This window comes from Vigna angularis, chromosome 10, assembly GCF_016808095.1.
Source record: "Vigna angularis cultivar LongXiaoDou No.4 chromosome 10, ASM1680809v1, whole genome shotgun sequence".
NCBI classification, from domain to species: Eukaryota; Viridiplantae; Streptophyta; class Magnoliopsida; order Fabales; family Fabaceae; genus Vigna; species Vigna angularis.
In genome coordinates this window covers 8842019-8861155 of record NC_068979.1, presented here as the reverse complement: position 1 = coordinate 8861155, position 19137 = coordinate 8842019, and the positions used below count along the sequence as shown (strand labels likewise).

General features: G+C 29.0%; 2 protein-coding genes across 2 annotated transcripts; both read right to left on the bottom strand.

Moving 5' to 3' along the window:
• Positions 1-2559: 2559 nt before the first annotated feature.
• LOC108335536 (uncharacterized) lies at positions 2560-5905 on the bottom strand. Its single transcript, XM_017571572.2, has 4 exons — positions 5820-5905; positions 3904-4028; positions 3157-3794; positions 2560-3063 (listed from the first exon to the last, which is right to left on the bottom strand). Exons 3-4 carry the CDS (start codon positions 3767-3769, stop codon positions 2825-2827), a joined length of 852 nt encoding a protein of 283 aa, XP_017427061.1. The 5' UTR covers positions 3770-3794; positions 3904-4028; positions 5820-5905; the 3' UTR covers positions 2560-2824.
• Positions 5906-12511: 6606 nt separating this feature from the next.
• LOC108335434 (uncharacterized) lies at positions 12512-14579 on the bottom strand. Its single transcript, XM_017571454.1, has 2 exons — positions 14187-14579; positions 12512-13738 (listed from the first exon to the last, which is right to left on the bottom strand). Exons 1-2 carry the CDS (start codon positions 14491-14493, stop codon positions 12762-12764), a joined length of 1284 nt encoding a protein of 427 aa, XP_017426943.1. The 5' UTR covers positions 14494-14579; the 3' UTR covers positions 12512-12761.
• Positions 14580-19137: the final 4558 nt, after the last annotated feature.

Here is a 19137-nt window from a genome sequence, read left to right as displayed (position 1 = left end):
ATATATTAGTCAAATAAAAAATAAAGGGATACAAATTCTCCAAGAATGCTCAATTAAACAAATACCAATGCGAAATTTGCCTTCAACGTCACGCGTTTGTCGTAAGACTATAAAACAACCAACATTGAGGAATCCTTGAGTCAAAAGATGTTGAGGAAGATGGAGCTCCAAATAGAAGAAAGACTCAATCAACACATGACTGTTATGGAGCAACGATTCATGGAACGCCTCCAACAACAACATAAATTACAAAGAACACTTGAAGAGAAACTTCAGTCCATGACCCAATAAAATGTTGATTTTCCCACTTCCAACAAGATGTCGTGGAGCATAAAAGGCTCACGCTCTCCTGCAAATCATATTGACTACACTTGTCAGTATGAGTTATTGGTTGATGGAGATCCCTACGCATAGTAGTCATAGGAAGACAACTTGAAAGAGGGAAAACTGTTCACGGTGCTCCTCAATTACCACACACGTTTGACGATTGATGAAGTTCGAGATCCCATCTCAAGTGTTTGTGATAACTTCAAAAATCTAATTCGTGGGAGACCTTAAACACATTTATAGTTTACCATATTTTGGCCCACCATAGGTATTATATTATTATTCTTAGTATTTTTATATCAACTTTAAAAATAAATTATTCATAATTTTTAAAATCTTTATTTCAGTTCTCCTGTCTTGAGAACCAACTCATACGTCCCACATGTGATCCACGAAGATGATGACATAACAAAAGCAGATGATGATTTTCTAACAAAGCTAATGAATAAATTTTACAGGTTAAATAGATGACCGATAGAGATGGCGTGAGATTTAAGAATAATTGGCCTCGAGTGTTATGTGCTAGTGTATGTATGATTTTTGATTGTCTTTCATACTTAAATATTCAAATTGTTACTTTTTAATATATACTTAACTTTCTTGTTATATGATACCATCATTGTGGACCAAGGTCGGATAACAATGTATGAATTTATTAAACCTAAGACCATTCAACCTTCTAGAAATACAATTTATCATAAGCAAACATATTTGTAAACATGAATATCTGAGTCAAAAAGAGATATGTATCTTGTGTCATACATTGGTAAGTATTTGTTATTGATTGCAAAATTTTATGAAAGTTTACTTAATTAATCAATTAACTATTTGTGATTCATGATAAGGCGTATTGTCAACTAATAGTCCCAAGACAATGTAAAGTTGTATGATTTTGTTCCTTACATAAGAAGATGAAACCTAACTTGAAATCCTTGTTACAAACGTAACTGTTGCATTTTTTCATATCAATTAATTAGTTATATTAATATTAACTTATGTTTTAAATATTTCAAATATAATTAGAGTTATTAATAGGTAAAGAACACAACAAATTCAAATATTATATCCAAAGGCTAGAACTCATTGATCTTTAAGTTATAATGTTTGTATGTCAACTTATGACTTGGATATCTCTTTATTTTATTTGTCATGTTTAATGTAACAAATAGTCATCAGATTCATAGGCATATGATGAGTGTGTCATGTCTTGGATCAAAATCATCATTTGAGAAGAATTTATAGATGATTGGAGTGGGATAATAATACACATTTTTCATATATTATAAATCACATTCAACTTTAAACAATAGAATGCAAACATAATAAAATTGTGTTATTTTTACAGTGCTTAAAAAATCTATTGTCAATAACGAAGGACACAATCAAGAAAATACGATAGGAGTGAACATCTTTTGGAGCGGTGGAGTTAAGATATAACCACCATAGCAACAATTGTTTTTTCTTGAAGACATTCACTAATTTAGCTTTAATAATTTAAGTTTTGATAGCTTTAGTTTTTAAAACTTGAAAATGTGTTTTGGAAATATTCAATATCTAAATTGTGTTCGTTTCATACTTTTCAACTTTAGTAAAATTGTAAAAATAAATAAATTATATTAAAAAAGTCCTATAAGTAACATGTGTTAATGCATTAACATATCAATTGACGTGAGTCCTTACCATAGTCAACATCAACTCCTCTCCCTCTTTCATTTGCAAAAATTTGAATTTAGTGATGCAAATTGTATTGTTTAGCGCACTTGAATGTGAAATTCTCTTATAGTCATCGAACGTCAAATTCTCTTATAGTCATCAAACGTAAAATTATCTTATAGTCATCGCCAACGGGCGTCGATGGGCATGAAGACGAACATCATTCAATGTCATTTTTTTTAATCCAACATCAAATTAACATTTTCCCAACTAAAACGTGGGAGTTTGGATTGACATTAAATGTCGAATGTTAAAAATAATTTTTTGTAAATAAAAGGTTAGAAAGTTGGTAACAATCAAAGGTTTGGACAATGCAACCTAACAAGTTTGATGTCTATAATCTTTGTACTCTCTTTACGTTCATCTTCATGTACAACTGGGTTTGGACAAGGATGTATTTTGGATTCTTCATCTGGGTTGGAGTAGCAATATATTTTGATTTATCCAAAAAAATAAACAACAAACTCTATTTTCTTTCTAAAATATAACAGTTCACCAAAAGGGTACTATATTATTTTGTATACATGTATAACATATCCGCTTGTAAGGTATATATGAAGCTGAATCAACAGCATTCAACTACATGTATCCCAAACTTCTAATTAGGGCATAATTTTTTTCTGAGGCACTGCTCCTCAAAACCCTTAAAATGAAAACAACAGAGACAATAATATTAACCAGCAGCATTATAGTACTTACAACAAACCAAAACGACCACCATCATTTTATTGAAATAGCCCGACAATTTTTAGGTATTACATAGATAATTGCCGATCTTCATCCCTCATTCTTCAGCCAAGGGCATCTCGTTCAAGTCAAATCCAAAAACAGTTCCCTCAGCATTCAAGTCAAATCCAAAAATCTTTCCATTCTCAGCACTCTTTTCTGTAACAGCCTCACCAGCATTCTCCACTGCAGTTGCTGGTTCATTCAGATCAAACATCAGCACTTGAATAGGCAGCGATGTTGACCCTTTCTCTCCACGGTTAACCTCACCAGTACTCTTGTTTTCACCATCACCACCTGCCATTTAAGAACCACGTAGATACACATCAAAATCATTCAAACGTTGTTGGAGTCGCATAAAAAAACCTTAGTTTGTTTTATTTTTCTTACTCTGTGAGGTGTTACCCTTGTTAAGGGTATGGTGTTGGGTTGAGGATGGGGATCCAAACACAGGAGGTTTGAAGAAACCACGATAATCACGATCAGGGTGTGCCCGCATGTGGCCAAACGCACCCTTCCATGTTGGAAACTGTTTGAGGCAAAGAGGACAAGTAGGTTTCCCAGAGGGAGGGTCCCTCACTATAGAAGTCTTTCTCTTTTTCCCCATCACTCCCTCCTTCACAACACCACTCTCCACCAGCTCCACCTTACCACCACCACCACCCACTGCCACAGCCACCGCCACAGCCACAGGAGGAATCCCATTACCATTCTCACCACCATTACCATTCTCACCACCAATCCGGCCACGAACTCCATTGTTATTATGGTCACCACTTCCACCACCAACACCACTCTTCCCTCTTCTGTGATTACCACTCCCACCACCAACGTCATTTTCACCGTCATCACTACTTTCATCACGCAGTTCATCCAACACTTGCCAAGGGGTTTTCATGGTGCTTTCACCCTGCCGATTGATGATTAGAGTGAGGGTGTCACCAGAGGGAGCAGATAGAGATTTCTTGAAGAATGGACCCAAAGAAGGGTTCTCCTTTTCCATGTTTGCGTGGTTATAAACCCTAAACCTGAGAATGATGAAGTTTGAGATAAGTATTTATGTCGGTTCGTGTGCCATGTTTAGAATTAAAGCAAATCGCTAAGGTTTGGAGTGAAGGATATATATAATTGAGTAACCTAGAGTGGTTTTGTTGACGCTGTTTATGCACCCATTTCTGAAACGATGCAACTTTTGCAGAACAGTGACTTTTGAGGAACAAAGGTGCTACGGGGAATGTATGTGTCTGTACATCTTGGTTGCCCTAAAAACACATTAAATGAAACAATCAATGGAAGTATTTCTAAAAAGTCACTTTAATTATTTTCCAGAATTTACTATATTAGTTCAAATCAGCATACTGGCACACAGAAAAACAAAAGCATATTCATGCCTGAATTTTTTTCAAATTTAAGGTAACTTTTTTTGGGGGGAAATTTAAGCAAAGAGATACCAAATAAAAAAAATGAGTTTAAAATTAATTATTAAACTGCTGAAAAAATTTGGATAAATAATGTTAAGTTGTGTATGTGTGTATATATAGAGAGGCATAAATACATGCACATAATGATAAAAATGACATCTATTGCTAATGAGATGTAAATTTAGCAAAAGGGAATAATCCTTCATTACAGTGAACGAATATTATCATTATTATAAATAAAAATGTGTGCATTTTGTGCAACAGTACGTTTAACAAGATTATATTTGAAAAGGATGTCTATATATAACAAATAAATAAAAAAAACAAGAAAATTGGTCTAATATGTTTGTGACAAGATGCAGACACGAGTCCTCTCACTCATCCATGTTGAGAAGAGACAAAGACATATACGAATTTATGTAAATATTATTTCAATTCCACTGATTTGGACTTAATAATTCCTCTTCATCTTGGAAATTTTCACTTAAAAATATTGATTTTATATAAAAGTAATTACAATTAAGATTAAATAATAAATAATAGTGCTTTTCACTGTTCTCGTACTTTCATTTCATTTGTTTATAAAGTTAAAAATATATTAAAGGAATGTAAGAGACACTCTGAACAAAGATCTATGTATCAAATCCAAGAGCTTAATAAAACATAGGTGTTAATTGATTTGAATAAATTTCATCTATATGAGAATTTAAACAAAATCAATCAATTTGATATAGATTTTAATTGTATTAAATTTAACTCGAACTAAATCAATCAAACCAAAATAATCTGTTTCCATATTGAATTTGTGATTTACAGTTAATTATATAAAAATATGCTGTTTGCCCTTTTCATTACAATATTATTTCAAAATATCTTGATAATTTTTGTTGTTCGCGAATTCTTTTTTCACATTTCCATGACACAGTTAACCCAATTCATTTGAGTCGAAGAACAGTTTTAGAATTTTGTAAGAACTAAAACATCCAAAATCATTGAAATTTTCATTTTCCTCAAAATTCAATCGGAAACCATCAACACCCCTAATAAAATCAAAGCAATCGGGTCTGAAAATAATAGCATTCCTCGATCACATTCTTGTACTTTAACTTGATGCATTTTATATATAATCACAGAAAAATTGAAAAAAAAAATCTAAAACTACAAAATAGAATTTTTTTTTGTGTTTTTCTCATTATTTTATATAAATAATTACCAATCTGGATCCAAATACGATTAGACGCATGAGAGTTTAGGCAACTTCAGTGAGTGAAAAAATTAACATAAAATAAATTATTGAATATATACAATTACATTTATCTATTTGCAAGATTAAATAAAAAAAATAGTGGACACCATAAGAACAACCACAATTAAACAAAAGTGAAAGATATACATAACAACACTTGAAGAATTTAACTTTCGAGTGTAAAAATATTAATGCTTTTCAGAAATTGAATTTCAAAAGTGTTTAAGATTTTGTCACCTTTGATATGAAAACATGTTTTTAAAAAGTGAGTTTCAAAAAATAGTTTTCAGAAAATAGTGTCAAATTTGTAAGATAATTTATAATCTAGTTTTCTAGATTAACCTGTGAAATTGAAGAAAAAAAATATTAAAAGATTGAAAACTAACCGATGAAGGTGGTGGTGCAAAACTAGGGCAACAGAGAGGGAGAAACCAGAAAAGGGAAAACTTGGTGCCAAAGGTGGAAGGAGAGAAAGAGAGGGTGAAGGATGCAAAGTGAAGGGTTAGAGGTACCTATTAAATAATACTATGAAAAAAAAGGTGTAGTGAGAGAAAAGATGGTGCAAATAGAATTGTCCTTAAATGAAATATAAGATATCTTAAAATTAAACAACTTGGTTTATTTAAATAAATACAGATATAAACAATATTTTTTATGAATACTATATTTTGATATTTCTCAATTTATTAAAATGAGTTTAGAAAAACCCATATTTATTGTCGTACTTAGTATGTATTAAATGTGTTGATTGACATGAAGACTGAAACCAATAAATATGTTAAAATTATATGTGCTTTTTTGTTTTCTTTTTCTAAGTTTTTAAGAATGTTAATTTATATAAAAAGTCAAACCTTTAAATTTACTTAAGACTAAAGTTATGCTCTATTTCAAAGTCTCACTATAAAATAGATTTTAAATAAATTTCGGTAAAGGTTAGATTATATATATTTTAAATTATATTATATAAAAATGTTACAGTGTCTCTCATAAAATCTAGTTTTCCTTCTTCTTCTTTTTTTGAGTTTTTTATTTTATAAGGATTTTATATTTATAGATTATAGTTTGCATAAAATTCAATTGTCTTAAGAGCCAGTTAGAATAAGTAACCTACATAAAAGTTTTAATATAAAATATTTAGACCTTTAACTTGGCTAACTGAAGAAGCAAAGAGTTTCAATTAAATTAAGTCAAACCTTAAAAATAAGTAACGCCAAACTCAAACTTCAAAATTTTGAAAATAAATGAGATCTGTCTAAATAAAGTTTTATTCATAAATTAAAATTAATTTTTCATAAATTAAAATTAATTTATACATAAGCTAGTTTGTTAAAAAATATAATTTTTTTAAATAACTTAGGTCTGTCTAAATAAAGTTTCATTCGAAATGAATTTTTTTCCTAAAATTTCAAAGAAAATAAATAAATAAATAAATTTTTTCATAAGTTATATATATATATATATATATATATATATATATATTTAAATTTTTAATTTTTAAATTATTCATAAATTAATTTAATTTATAAAAAATCTTTTTTTTTATTTTAAAATTTTTAGGGGAAAAGTTTACCAAACATATATCCCTTAACTTATTTTTGTTACTTAAAATTTGGTTTTGACTACAAATTATGCACCCTTGACTTTATAATTAAAAAATTAAAATATAATAAAGACATGAAATGACAATAAGCTACCTCTCTTTTAAGGAGCATTAGTTATTTAATATTTAAATAATTAAAATAAATAAATAAATAAATAAAATTTAATAATTAAATTAATGTTCAATTTAAAAATATTAAAGTCAATAAGATTTTGAATATCCAGTAATTAGTTTATATTAATTTTATTTATATATTTAAGGTATTACTCTAAATATTTACCTAACATTATTTGTTCTCCATTCCAACATTCATCCTTATCAAGCTAACTTAGAAGAGTCCAGAAAAAATGAAGTGGAATTAGGACCCACCAAGATTCATCCTAATTCATGCACACTTTTCGTGGCTAATAAATACATCATATCCTAAATAATTTTACAATAATTAGGAACAATTTATTACTTTTTATTCATAACTCCAATTTAATATTTTTCACATAAATTAACAACAATAATGAATGTATCATTTATATAATAAAAAGAATGCATTAGCTCAATAAATGTATTACTTTAAGATATTTTTGCTCATTTATATTAATTTTCAATTCAATCCATTTAAAATTAATTGGTTTGGTTAAATTTGTTTTTTAGTTAAGCAATTCACCCTTATCGTGATTAAATTAATTTAGGTTATTGTGTGAATTGAAAGAATAAATTTGATTTGATGAATAAAAAAAGAAGAAAAGGTTTGCTTTAAATTCTCATGCTAACAAAATTCAATATAATAAATGATAAATTTAAAATTTATCGATAGATTTTTTTATTAAAGTAAGTAATTTGAAAAATTATAACCTCTTATTCAATAAAAAAAATAAAACCAATATTTTCAGTGCTTTTCAATGGTTACCAACATACATTAACAATAATTCTCAAAAGATTGAAAATTAAAAAAACAGTTATAAATATGTTTTATAACCTAGTCGATGAAACCGTGATAGAGGTTAGATAATAGTTCATTATTATTTAGCTGTAACTAATGTGGTATAAAATATTTAAATAAATTTTATTTTAATAATAAGATTATTAAATATTCATTATGTTTATGTTATGATATAAAAATATTTCCATTTGAGTTATTTGAGTCATGTATTTGTATCCTGGACGTATATGTATTTGTGTCTTGTACGTATTTGATATTTTAAGACACTTTATTAATTATGAAGTATATAATTTATAAATTAATAATATTTTTATTATGATAATTTATAATTATTTTTACAACGTTTAATATATGTGATTTTAATTTAGATTCACACAATAATAATCATATATTTATCATATTTTTAAGAATTTTTTATACATTTTTTAATTGTTTATATCACATATTCTATTATTTTTAAAATAAATATATCGACATTCACGTACTATCTGTATTCAATACAGTATCATATCTGTGAATCATAGTTTTTATGATATATTTATTATGTAATTAATTTGTATTAGGTGTATTGAATTTGAAATTAAAATAAAATATATCATTTAATTAATTTATTTTTAATTATATTTACTCTAATATTCAATTAGATCCAACTATATTAGTCCATATATAATATTAAATAAAATAACATATATGTATATATCACAGATAACATAAATAATTTTTAGTATGTCTTTATATATACATATATAAATTAGTGAAAGTTAATTAATTTAAAAAGAATTAATATTTAACATAAAGCACATAACACATAACAGTATTCGTTGTTAACTATTTTTTCTATAGGTATATGGTTTCATTATACTATTTTTTAACTTTTTAGCAATGCTAAACTAAACCTCAAGTGTACAATATTATCTAAACATAGTATAGACACGATTTTATATGTTCAACTTAAAAAATTTCATAAACAACGGTTTGTAAGACGTTGATATTTTATGTCATGTTTATCTAGATGTTCCTTTTAGAATGTGTGGGCTAAACAACTACAATGTGTCCTAAACTACACTTAAAAGAACAAGTTATCTTTGTGAAGAAAACTTTCTTATTCCCTTCCTTCCATTATTAAAAAAACATAAAAAGAAAAAAAAAACATTCTTTCCTCTCCTAAAAACTGCTCTTCTCCTAACAAACACTCTCCCTCCATTTATCTTCAGTTTGAACATGTTTTGATAGAGGATTATTCCAAAGGTTAAACCTAAAACGATGCTAGAAAAAACTTATGTCATGTAAATGTGACATTGTTTTATCATTCAACTAATTATATGGAATGGAAACATTGATAATGAGTTTTTCCAATTTGGTAAAAAAAATCTTATATGTGATATAAATGAAATGAATCTATTTGATTTCATACATTGTCCTTTTTATCCATCTTTGTATGTTTGATTAGATATATAGTTATCTTAAATTTTAGTTTAGAAAGCTTCTACAGTACCATCTGTTTAAAAACTTGGTCTTTCATGTGATACATAAATATTGAATAAAAAAAATAGACGAACATGAATTTATATAAACAAAAGATATCTTCATTGGTAAATAGACTTTTAGGAGTAGTACCAAAAATAAATCCATGAGGGCTTTACATAGAGCAAACAATACCTTACTAGTGTGAAGATCTATGTGTGTGTTGAACTTATCTACTAGTATCAGAGTTGATCGTTCAGGTCTGGTGACCGGACTCAAACGAATATATGTCCCTCCATGGTAAGGTGAAATCTTGGCAGGTGGTCGGTGACAAGCAGCCAAATAAATCATGAGAAGTGGAGAGCAAGAGATGCTCAGTACTGTGACCATGGGTCTACAGACCATAATGTACTCGAGGATAAGAAAAGGTTTCCGCTGTAGGGGAGGTGGAGAATCATATTCCTTTGTTTGAGGGAAAGATTGTTAGGATACAAACAAAGTCTCATATTAGATAAAACAAGAGATGGACACAAGTTTATATATACATAAGATACCTCTATTGGTAAGAGGCATTTCGGAGTGGTACCAAAAGCAAATTCGTAAGCTCTTGACCTAGAACGGGTGTGTGTTGAATCTCTCTACAATTTTTACTTATTCAAATAATTATTATCATTCACTATTACTCATTTTTATTGACTTACTTATGTGAAAGTCTATATTAATTAAAGATAAAATCAATTCAAAATATATATATTTGATACAACATTTTTTTACGGATTAATATTTTAAGATTGAGATAAATTTAAAATTCACTTTTTAATGATTTTTTTTTAATTATCATTGTTGTTGTTGCTCTTATAGAAATTGTTTTGCAGTAATACTAAATCACAGTATTAGATAGTCTAAGTATTTTAGACTACCAAACCAGAATAATCAACTCCTGTATCATGTTCAACATCTCATTGTACATATTCTTGTTTTTAAGTGTAAATAGATTGACAATGATGTGAAAATTGACTAATGAAGTTGTGGTAATTTTGATAGTTATTTGAAAATTTTGTATTTAAACATTATTTTAAAATGTGTACTTACTTTTCTTTAAACATAAATATGATTATTCTTGTTTTTAAGTGTAAATAGATTGACAATGATGTGAAAATTGACTAATGAAATTGTGTTAATTTTGATAGCTATTTGAAAATTTTGCATTTAAACGTTATTTCAAAAGATGGTACTTACTTTTTTTAACATAAATATGATTGATGACTACGAAACATTGGATATGACTTCAACAAAATTTATCAGAAAATCTACTGGATTGAGGTCTTCTCAAATATTTCGGTGATAAAAAGACATTACTAACAATTAACATTCTCAAATGTCACCTCATAACACCTCTTTCTCTCTCTATATGTATATAGACAGATAAATATAGAAAGATGAGTATATTCATGCAAATATTTCTTTTAATATATTTTACTTATTAAAAAAAATCCCTTTTACATATTTAAGAAAATATATATAATTTCAAATTCAATGTACTTTATGGAATACATTTAGATTTATTTTTATCGAGTTGAACCCTTGCCCTCTCTTCCAATTTTACTTAAGGCCACCTCCATGGTATACATTTAGATTGGTTTGAAAGATTAGTTTATATATGGTTTTAAACCTAGTTGTTTTATTAGATTGATTTTAAATTCAATTTTAAATCATAAACAAAATTTAAATTCTGAAATTATATATAGTCAATTAAAAAAATATGTTGGTCGAAGCTATACAAATAATAGCATGATCAATGTCTCATTAACCGAGTTGATTATTCGATTACAATCAACTGGATAACATTTGTTACATGATAAGAATAAAATGTTTAAGTCAAAACCAACCCAAAAAAAGGTTCTTAAATAAATATATCTTATGATGAATTCTGATTTTGAATTATTTAAAATATATAAAAATTCAATAAATTACATTAATTTAAAATCTAAAAAATAAAATTTGACCTATTTAAATGCACTTAATTAAAGTGATTTAGTGTTTGATAAAAGAGTGAAATTCAATAGTTGGATTTTTTTTTTCTTTTGCACCTTAATACTAATTTAAGTATGGATATATACTCATTCCCACACAATAAATTATCCAATAATTAATAATAACCATTTACATAAAAAAAAAATCTCTTCAGCATGATAGTTAATCATACCCTATTTTATAAGCATTTACTTAGATCTGAGCATGCGCAAATAATTATTTTTCTTACTTAGTTGACTGAGATATACATGTAATGTACAAGAATTTAAGATTTGAGAGCAATATATAACCAATTAATTAGAATCCAGTTTGTACGTGATGTAAAATTGTACTATCTTATCTTGATTGACGAAAATATCTCTACAATAATTTTATAATGATAGATATAGAACAGAAGTTGACAATTCTACAATCTTCTCTCTTTGCCAAATTTATAATTTACAAAAGACTGTGTTTTCTCTCCATTAATATGTCTAACTATACCAACCCTAATTAAAAAGAAAAAGCTATCAATATAAATAACTTTCACTCAGAAATATATAAGGTAAAGTCACTCTAGTACTTCAGAGAATCTACCCAGTAGTTATACTATATGCTAAAGGGTTGAAAAAAAAAACATGTGAAGGTAGAGAACAATGCGAATACTAAAGTGATGAAATTCAAGAAAGGGTGATAAATAGGCTAATTAAGTATTTTATTTGACAAGTGAGATGTAAGGGAAAAGGTTCTGAGACAACATTAAACTCTCTTTAGACCATGAAATATTGAACTAAATATCTGGGTTGTTTTTTATGTTAGAGTTTTGATATTCAAAATGTTGTAAAGGATTGAAACAACTCAAGTATTTCATGTTATTAATAAAAAATAATGATAAAGACACTCTTTTTTTATCATTTTATGTTTACCTTTTAAAAGAACTTCTAAAAGCAACCATTTCATGAATTTTGAAACATATTTCAACTTCAAAATAATTATAACCGAGCTGGACAAGAACATTCTGTATGTATAAAACCAAACTATATATGGTAATACACTAGCAGAACTAGTTAATTAATATATACTACATCTTATTGCTTATAAGAAAAGGAACACAAACCCAAAGGGTTCACTGTGCTTTGTTAAAACAAAACTACTTTGAAAATGAACTGCTTTGTTTTTTAAAATTAAAAATACAAAACCATCTAGAATTGCTGTTTCTCACTATATGTCCCACTCTAAGCTAGCTTTTAGAAAGTCTTGTACGGAATAAAACTGAATCAAATTCAGCTATAGTTGATTTCTCTGGTGTATTTTTTAATCGTCCTCCATGGAAGGAAGTTCATTGAGGTCAAGGTCAAAATCCAGTGGGTCACGCAATAACCCTACTTTCACAGGAGAAGATGTCTCCACTTCATTTTCTCCTGTGGTTGAATGCCCTTCTTCTTGTTTCTCTGTGCAAAGCTGACCTCCAACTTTCTCAACATCATCAAGCTCCACTTCATTTTTCATCTTCTCCTGATCCACAGCATCATGAGGTAAAACATCAACTTTCTCAGCAGCATGAGTCTCCATTTCTTCATTCTTCTTCTCCGGAACCACATCATAAGACTCAACTTCCATTTTATCAGCAACCTCCACTTCATTCTTGTCTGCAGCGTGAGTCTCAGCAGGCACAGCAGAAGTCGTGGATTCCACATCATCATCAGAAAAAGGGTCGCACTCTTTGTTCAATTCGCAAGTAAGCTCCATTTGATATATTTCATCAATCAAGGAAGCAGGCTCCTCTTGTTTATTCTCAGAAGCAGCTTCTGTGTTCTCAACAACTACACAACTCTCCCCTTCAATTGCAGAAGATCCTATTTCCACGTTTTCTGCAACATAGGGCACAACCTCTTTGCTTTCTATAGAATCAGTCTCCACTGCTGTTTCTTTTCCAACATTCACTGTTTCTTCTCCGAGGTCTGTGTCCATCTTGGAAAGCCCCTCATCAGGCTTCACATCAGGGTTCTCCATCTTAGTATCACTAGTTTCCACTTTTTCTTTTTCCCGATCCTTGTTTGAGTGGATCACTCCTCCCTCTTGGTTTAGGTCAAAATCCGAAAGTTCTCCCTTCTCGCCTTCAGGCTTCACTGCAATGTTGTCCTCAGCAACAGTTTCCACTTTTTCCACTTTTTCTTTGAACACATCGTCATAAAGATAGGCATCCATTTCTTCTAGGCCTTGGTTCAGGTCTACCAAAATCCCTCTCTGAGGCACGTTCTTGTCATCTTCCACTTTCTCCTTCTCTCCACCTTCTCAAAACACAGCATATAATCATCTATGTAAATACCCATCCAATATTTACTTTCTCAATGAATTTAACACCAGAAAAGTGCTAACAACACACTCACACAGTTATCACTCTATATCTTACACAGATGCCACTCGTTCAATAACCAAATCTATAAAATTTACTATACTTTCTGTCAAAATTCAATTCTAAATGTTGTGCTTCGGAATGTATTACCAGCATTTCTCTCTACTACATAGATCCGACTCATTGAATAATAACAAGTGAGATCTACAAAATTTAATACTCTCTAACAAAATTCAGCAAAAGATTAACAAGAATTGAAAACGGTTCTCTTTGGAGTGTGGATATTATTAGCATTTATCAGAAAACCAACTAAGCATTACAAAATGGTATTAGATCAAGAAATTCATGTATGAAAAAACATATAGACTGATTTTTGTTTATACCTTGAGGAGGCACCATTTCAGCATGCTGTTCAGCAGTTGGGGATGATAGAGGATCAGAAGAGTTGACACGATGAGGATCGATCTCTGATGAAGCCTTCCTCTTGTGACCAGCCAAAGCCAAGGGATTCGGATCCAGTGAATGCGCTTCAGTGACATCATCAGCGCCAACCTTAAGCTCCATTGTTTGAGAGGAACAAGCAATTCCCTTTTCTCCGTCTCCCTGAGACCCTTCTCTACCTTGAATTGGAGCAGCAGCGGCGGTCATGGTGGTGGTGGCCTCCATTTTCACTGACTCAGAGCTCTGCATGGTTAAGGAACTGAAACTGAGAGCAACGTTAAACTGCGAAAACAAGAAGAAAACGAATACAGAATAATAATAATAATAATAGCTTAATGTTGTGGGTAGGGTTCTTGCACTGGAAAAAGGTTCTTCTATATATAGGCTACGTAAGTTGACATAATGTTTAGGTGGCGAAGATTATATGAATAAAACGGCGCCGTGTTCCGCGCTATATTTTTTTTTTCACTATTCTTCAATTTTATAATTTTTGAAAATAACTTTAGTGGACAAAAATTTGGAAATCCTCGCTAAATTTACTTAAAATAAATGTCTGTCTTTTGTTTCAGATCTCAAGTGGATTGTGAAATTTACCTCAATCAGAAACTAAGACCGTGTTTGGTTGTTCAGATTGCAAACCACCAAATTTACCATCACAACAAAAAGCTATATTTTATTACTCATTTCAACTTAATATTTCTTTTTCTAAACGCGCTTAAACCCTTTAAGTGACGGAACATGTCACTTTAACAACTTTTGTTAACGATGTGTTAATGTTTCGTATATTTAAAACCAACCAATCCAAATTATCACATAAACGATGATAAAAAAAATTGTCAAATAAACATTTTTCTTAAACGGAACACAGGAAACGTACTTTTTACCTTCCTTTAACGTATGTTTTTTCTTCTTTATATATGCTCTCTGCCAGGTAAGAGAATAAACGCAAATGCATACACAAAAAATGTATATATATATATATATATATATATATATATATATATATATATATATATATATATATATATATATATATAAATTAATAATTCACATTGGAAATCTTCTTTTAACACTTTTTTATAACTAGTGATAATTTGTGATTTGCCAATTTCAAATATAGAGACAAATAAAGAATAATACATAATCTATTGTCAAAAAAATTGTTAAAACAAATTATTAAAATATCGGAACCATTCACATGATATTTTTTTCCTTCATCATTTATTACATTTTCAACTTATCTCTTTTCCCTTTTTCTCACTCCGTTGTAGAACTAGTATTTGTCATAAAAGTATTTATGATGTCTTTAATGATACAATTAAAGATAATCATTTTAAATACAGAAATTAATGTTTTATGTCTTTTTCTGGTTTTGTAATAACCATTGCCAGAAGTCAAATGTCTTTTTCTGAAATTCAAATTTCAAGACGCGCTCAAAGATATCTCTCCGATAAATATTTAGTATTTTTCATTTTTCATCGATGTGTAATAAATTAAACGGTTAAATATGTTTTTGGTCCCTTAACTTTTAGCGAAAATTAGAATTAGTCCCTCTTCAAAACTTTGATATAATTTAGTCTCCAAACTTTCGAAATGTGTGAATTTAGTCCTTTTAACTAAATTTTGTTAGGTTTATTTGATGTTTCAAGTGCATTTCATGATACCATTTGAATTGTTTACACCGTTTGACACATTTTTGTTTCAATGTTCATTAAGAAATGCGTTTGAAACATCAAATAAAGTTAATAAAATTTGGTTAAAAGGACTAAATTCACACATTTCTAAAGTTTGTGGACTAAATTAGTCCAAAATTTTGAAAAGAGACTAATTCCAATTTTCGCTGAAAGTTAAGGGACAAAAACATATTTAACCCTAAATTAAATTATAAATACTTCTTTCACATTCCCACCTTAAGTGGAATTTTAGTCTTTTATAATAAATTTCAAACTGATTAATGGTCTTAATATTCAACAAAGTATCGATTTTTTCTATTTAATTTATTCTTAAATTAATCACTCTAGTTTTCTCAATTAAAGGAATGTATTTATTAAGAAAATAAAGTTAATTTATTAAACTAGTTTTAAAAAGTGGCTTATTTATTATTTTCTAAAAACATGCTAAATGACCTTAAACCATGTTAGAGTGAGGGAGTACACATTATTTTGTATTAGAAAATGAAAAGTCTTAAATAATATCGATTAACTTTGTGTTATAATTGTAGTTTAAGGTAAGAACAATAATAGATGCTAATTTTTAAATCTACAATTGCATTAGTTTTATTCAGATAATAATTTATTTGGAAATCGATAATAATATTTCTTCGAAAATTGAGAACTGTAAATTCAAGAGACTAAAAATAATATAATTTTGGAAAGGAATGAGTGGTTTAAAGACTTTAGTTTCTAAAATAAAAAAAATTATCAGTTGTGTTTAAAATTTTATTTAGCTTTAAATATGTTTTAATTGATCAAATTTTATTTTAATCCTGTAAACTTTATTTTTTCTCAAACTTTACAAAATGTTATTGGCCTATCATCACTGACAACTTGCACTTCTTGTTAATGTAACTAATAACATTCGTAATAATGACATGTATAATTAAAATAATAATATAAAAAAATTCTTTCTGGTTTAAATATCTTTCAAGTTCTTAAATTTTTGTAAAAGTTACTTTAGCTTCTTAAATAAAAAACTTATTGTTTCCTTTAATTTTTAAATTACTTTTTTAGTCTCTTAAATTTAAAAATATTTTTCATAGTCCTATTATTAAAATGTGTTGTTGTAGCAATCATAATTTCAAAGGGATGCTTTAATCCCGTCAAATTTCAATATGAATTTTCATTCTTTCAATTTGAAAATGACTTCTTAAAGTAGACAAAGTTTTCGCTGCTAAAAGTTTACTTTACTAACAATATATTTTCTAACAACGTTAGAAATAAGATTAATACAATTTTTAATTCCCAAAATTTTAGATTACCAGTAATGTTTTAAGATAAGTTAATTCACCAAAATATAGTAAAATGAAATGGAATAATGTGTTCCTACTCCCTCAATAAAAATATTTAAGAAAATTATCTAATAAGATCTATTATGTCTCTTGTTATATAACAATCCAAAACAATGTTTATTGAAATAATATCCACGTATTATAACTAATTTTGGAAGTTTAGTATTATGGTTATTATTTATGATGAAACATAATTATATATTTGAGGTAGATATTATTCTAATGAGAACATAGATCCATGACCCAAGTTAATCCTATAAATACAGCTAATATTTCTCAAAGAATACTTACTTAATAATGACTCATACTTATATTCATAAAGATTCAAACTTTCTTATTAACTTGAACGTCAGAGAGTCTTTAGCGGATAGATCTCCTCATTCCCTAAGCAACAAGAAATTTCATTCTGACCAGCAAGAGCCTTCAAGTAATTGTATGATCTTGTCACTTGTATTTTGAGTTTTATTCTTGTGCAATGAGAAAAATCATACAATAATGTGTCCAATGAAGGAAACCACAAGTATCTACCAATAACATTTGAATTAAAAATAATCATTGCAAAAACTGAAAATGATGGATTATAATTAGAATACAACAAATTGCACTCCTTCATGAATATACGGGGTGAAATATTTTTTTTTTCCTATTCTAAACAATTGGTGATGTGCGCTTGGATGTTAATCATTTTATTGCCCGATGTATAAAGGATTTTGGGTCAATGAATCCATACACATTACTCAATCTTGGATTTTGAGAAACTTCAAGCATATACCTAAAAGAAAAACATTTACTCAACATACACAAGTAACTAGATACTCAACATACATAAGTAACTAGATATGATAATTAATTATAAAGAATGATTCAAAGACTCACATCATCCATACTGAACAAGTGCAATATTCAATTATTGGTCCCTGCTCAACTTCTAACACATCTTGCATGTGTAAGTAAAGTGGGATCTCATTGTTCCTATAATAGAATCATACAAAACCACCATTAGGTCTTCACGTAGGATGTTAGCAAGTTGTGTTAGTGCACTGTCATCCTTAGATAAATAGGGATTTTTTTTTCTTTTTTGTATAGGATTATCTTTGCGATGAAATTGTTGTTACATGCAAAACAAGTTAAGTAAGTTTGAATTAAAAATATGGAATCCTTAAAGTATAGTAGGTTTACGAAATAATGAGGGATCTGAAATAGCACTATAACAATGTGTCTTGGTCAAGCTATGACAGATTAAAATACACGTGTCACAATATATACTTCATCTATTGAAACATAAACTAAAACATTAGCTCGAATAACTTACTTTATTGTGACTTTCACAACATTAAGGAATAACTAGACATTATGTCATATTGTGACTGTGAGATCTTGGAAAATTAGTCCATAATTATACTGCCTAATCTGTCATTAATGCACTGCTGAGTCACCTGGCTGCTTCCATAAGTGCACCGCGCTACATGTTCAGTGCATTAAAAACGCACTTTGCACTGCATGCACGAGCGCCATGTGTCACGTAGAAGCTTCGGAAGTCAGAAGTGGGAGTGCAGGTGTCAGCAGAGGAGACGCTCGTTCGTTTGGGCGTGGGATTTGACAAAACTGAGTTTCGAAAAAAACTCTCTCTCACCTGCACGCACTCTTCTTCTTCCTCAGAACCAAAACCCTTCTTTTTCTCTAACTTCTCTCTAGAACCAGTTCACCTTCTCTCTACTGTAACTCACTATCTCCTTCTCCGATCTCGATTCAGAACCGTAGAAACGTTCCTGGAGACGTGAGCTTTATTCTGGACCGAACAGAAATTGGATCGGAACTGGTAAGTTCTCATTTCTAAGCGTTCGTCCTTTTGGTTTCATGCGAACCCTAGTTCTGGTTGCATGCAT

What these genes read in the sequence shown, in the direction of transcription:
- LOC108335536 (XM_017571572.2), bottom strand. Translation starts at nt 3,769, where the DNA reads ATGGAAAAGGAGAACCCTTCTTTGGGTCCATTCTTCAAGAAATCTCTA. An exon ending in CAAGGGTAACACCTCACAGA is followed by an intron (nt 3,064 to 3,156) that starts GTAAGAAAAATA and finishes CTTAAATGGCAG; the next exon opens with GTGGTGATGGTGAAAACAAG.
- LOC108335434 (XM_017571454.1), bottom strand. Translation starts at nt 14,493, where the DNA reads ATGCAGAGCTCTGAGTCAGTGAAAATGGAGGCCACCACCACCATGACC. An exon ending in TGAAATGGTGCCTCCTCAAG is followed by an intron (nt 13,739 to 14,186) that starts GTATAAACAAAA and finishes TGTTTTGAGAAG; the next exon opens with GTGGAGAGAAGGAGAAAGTG.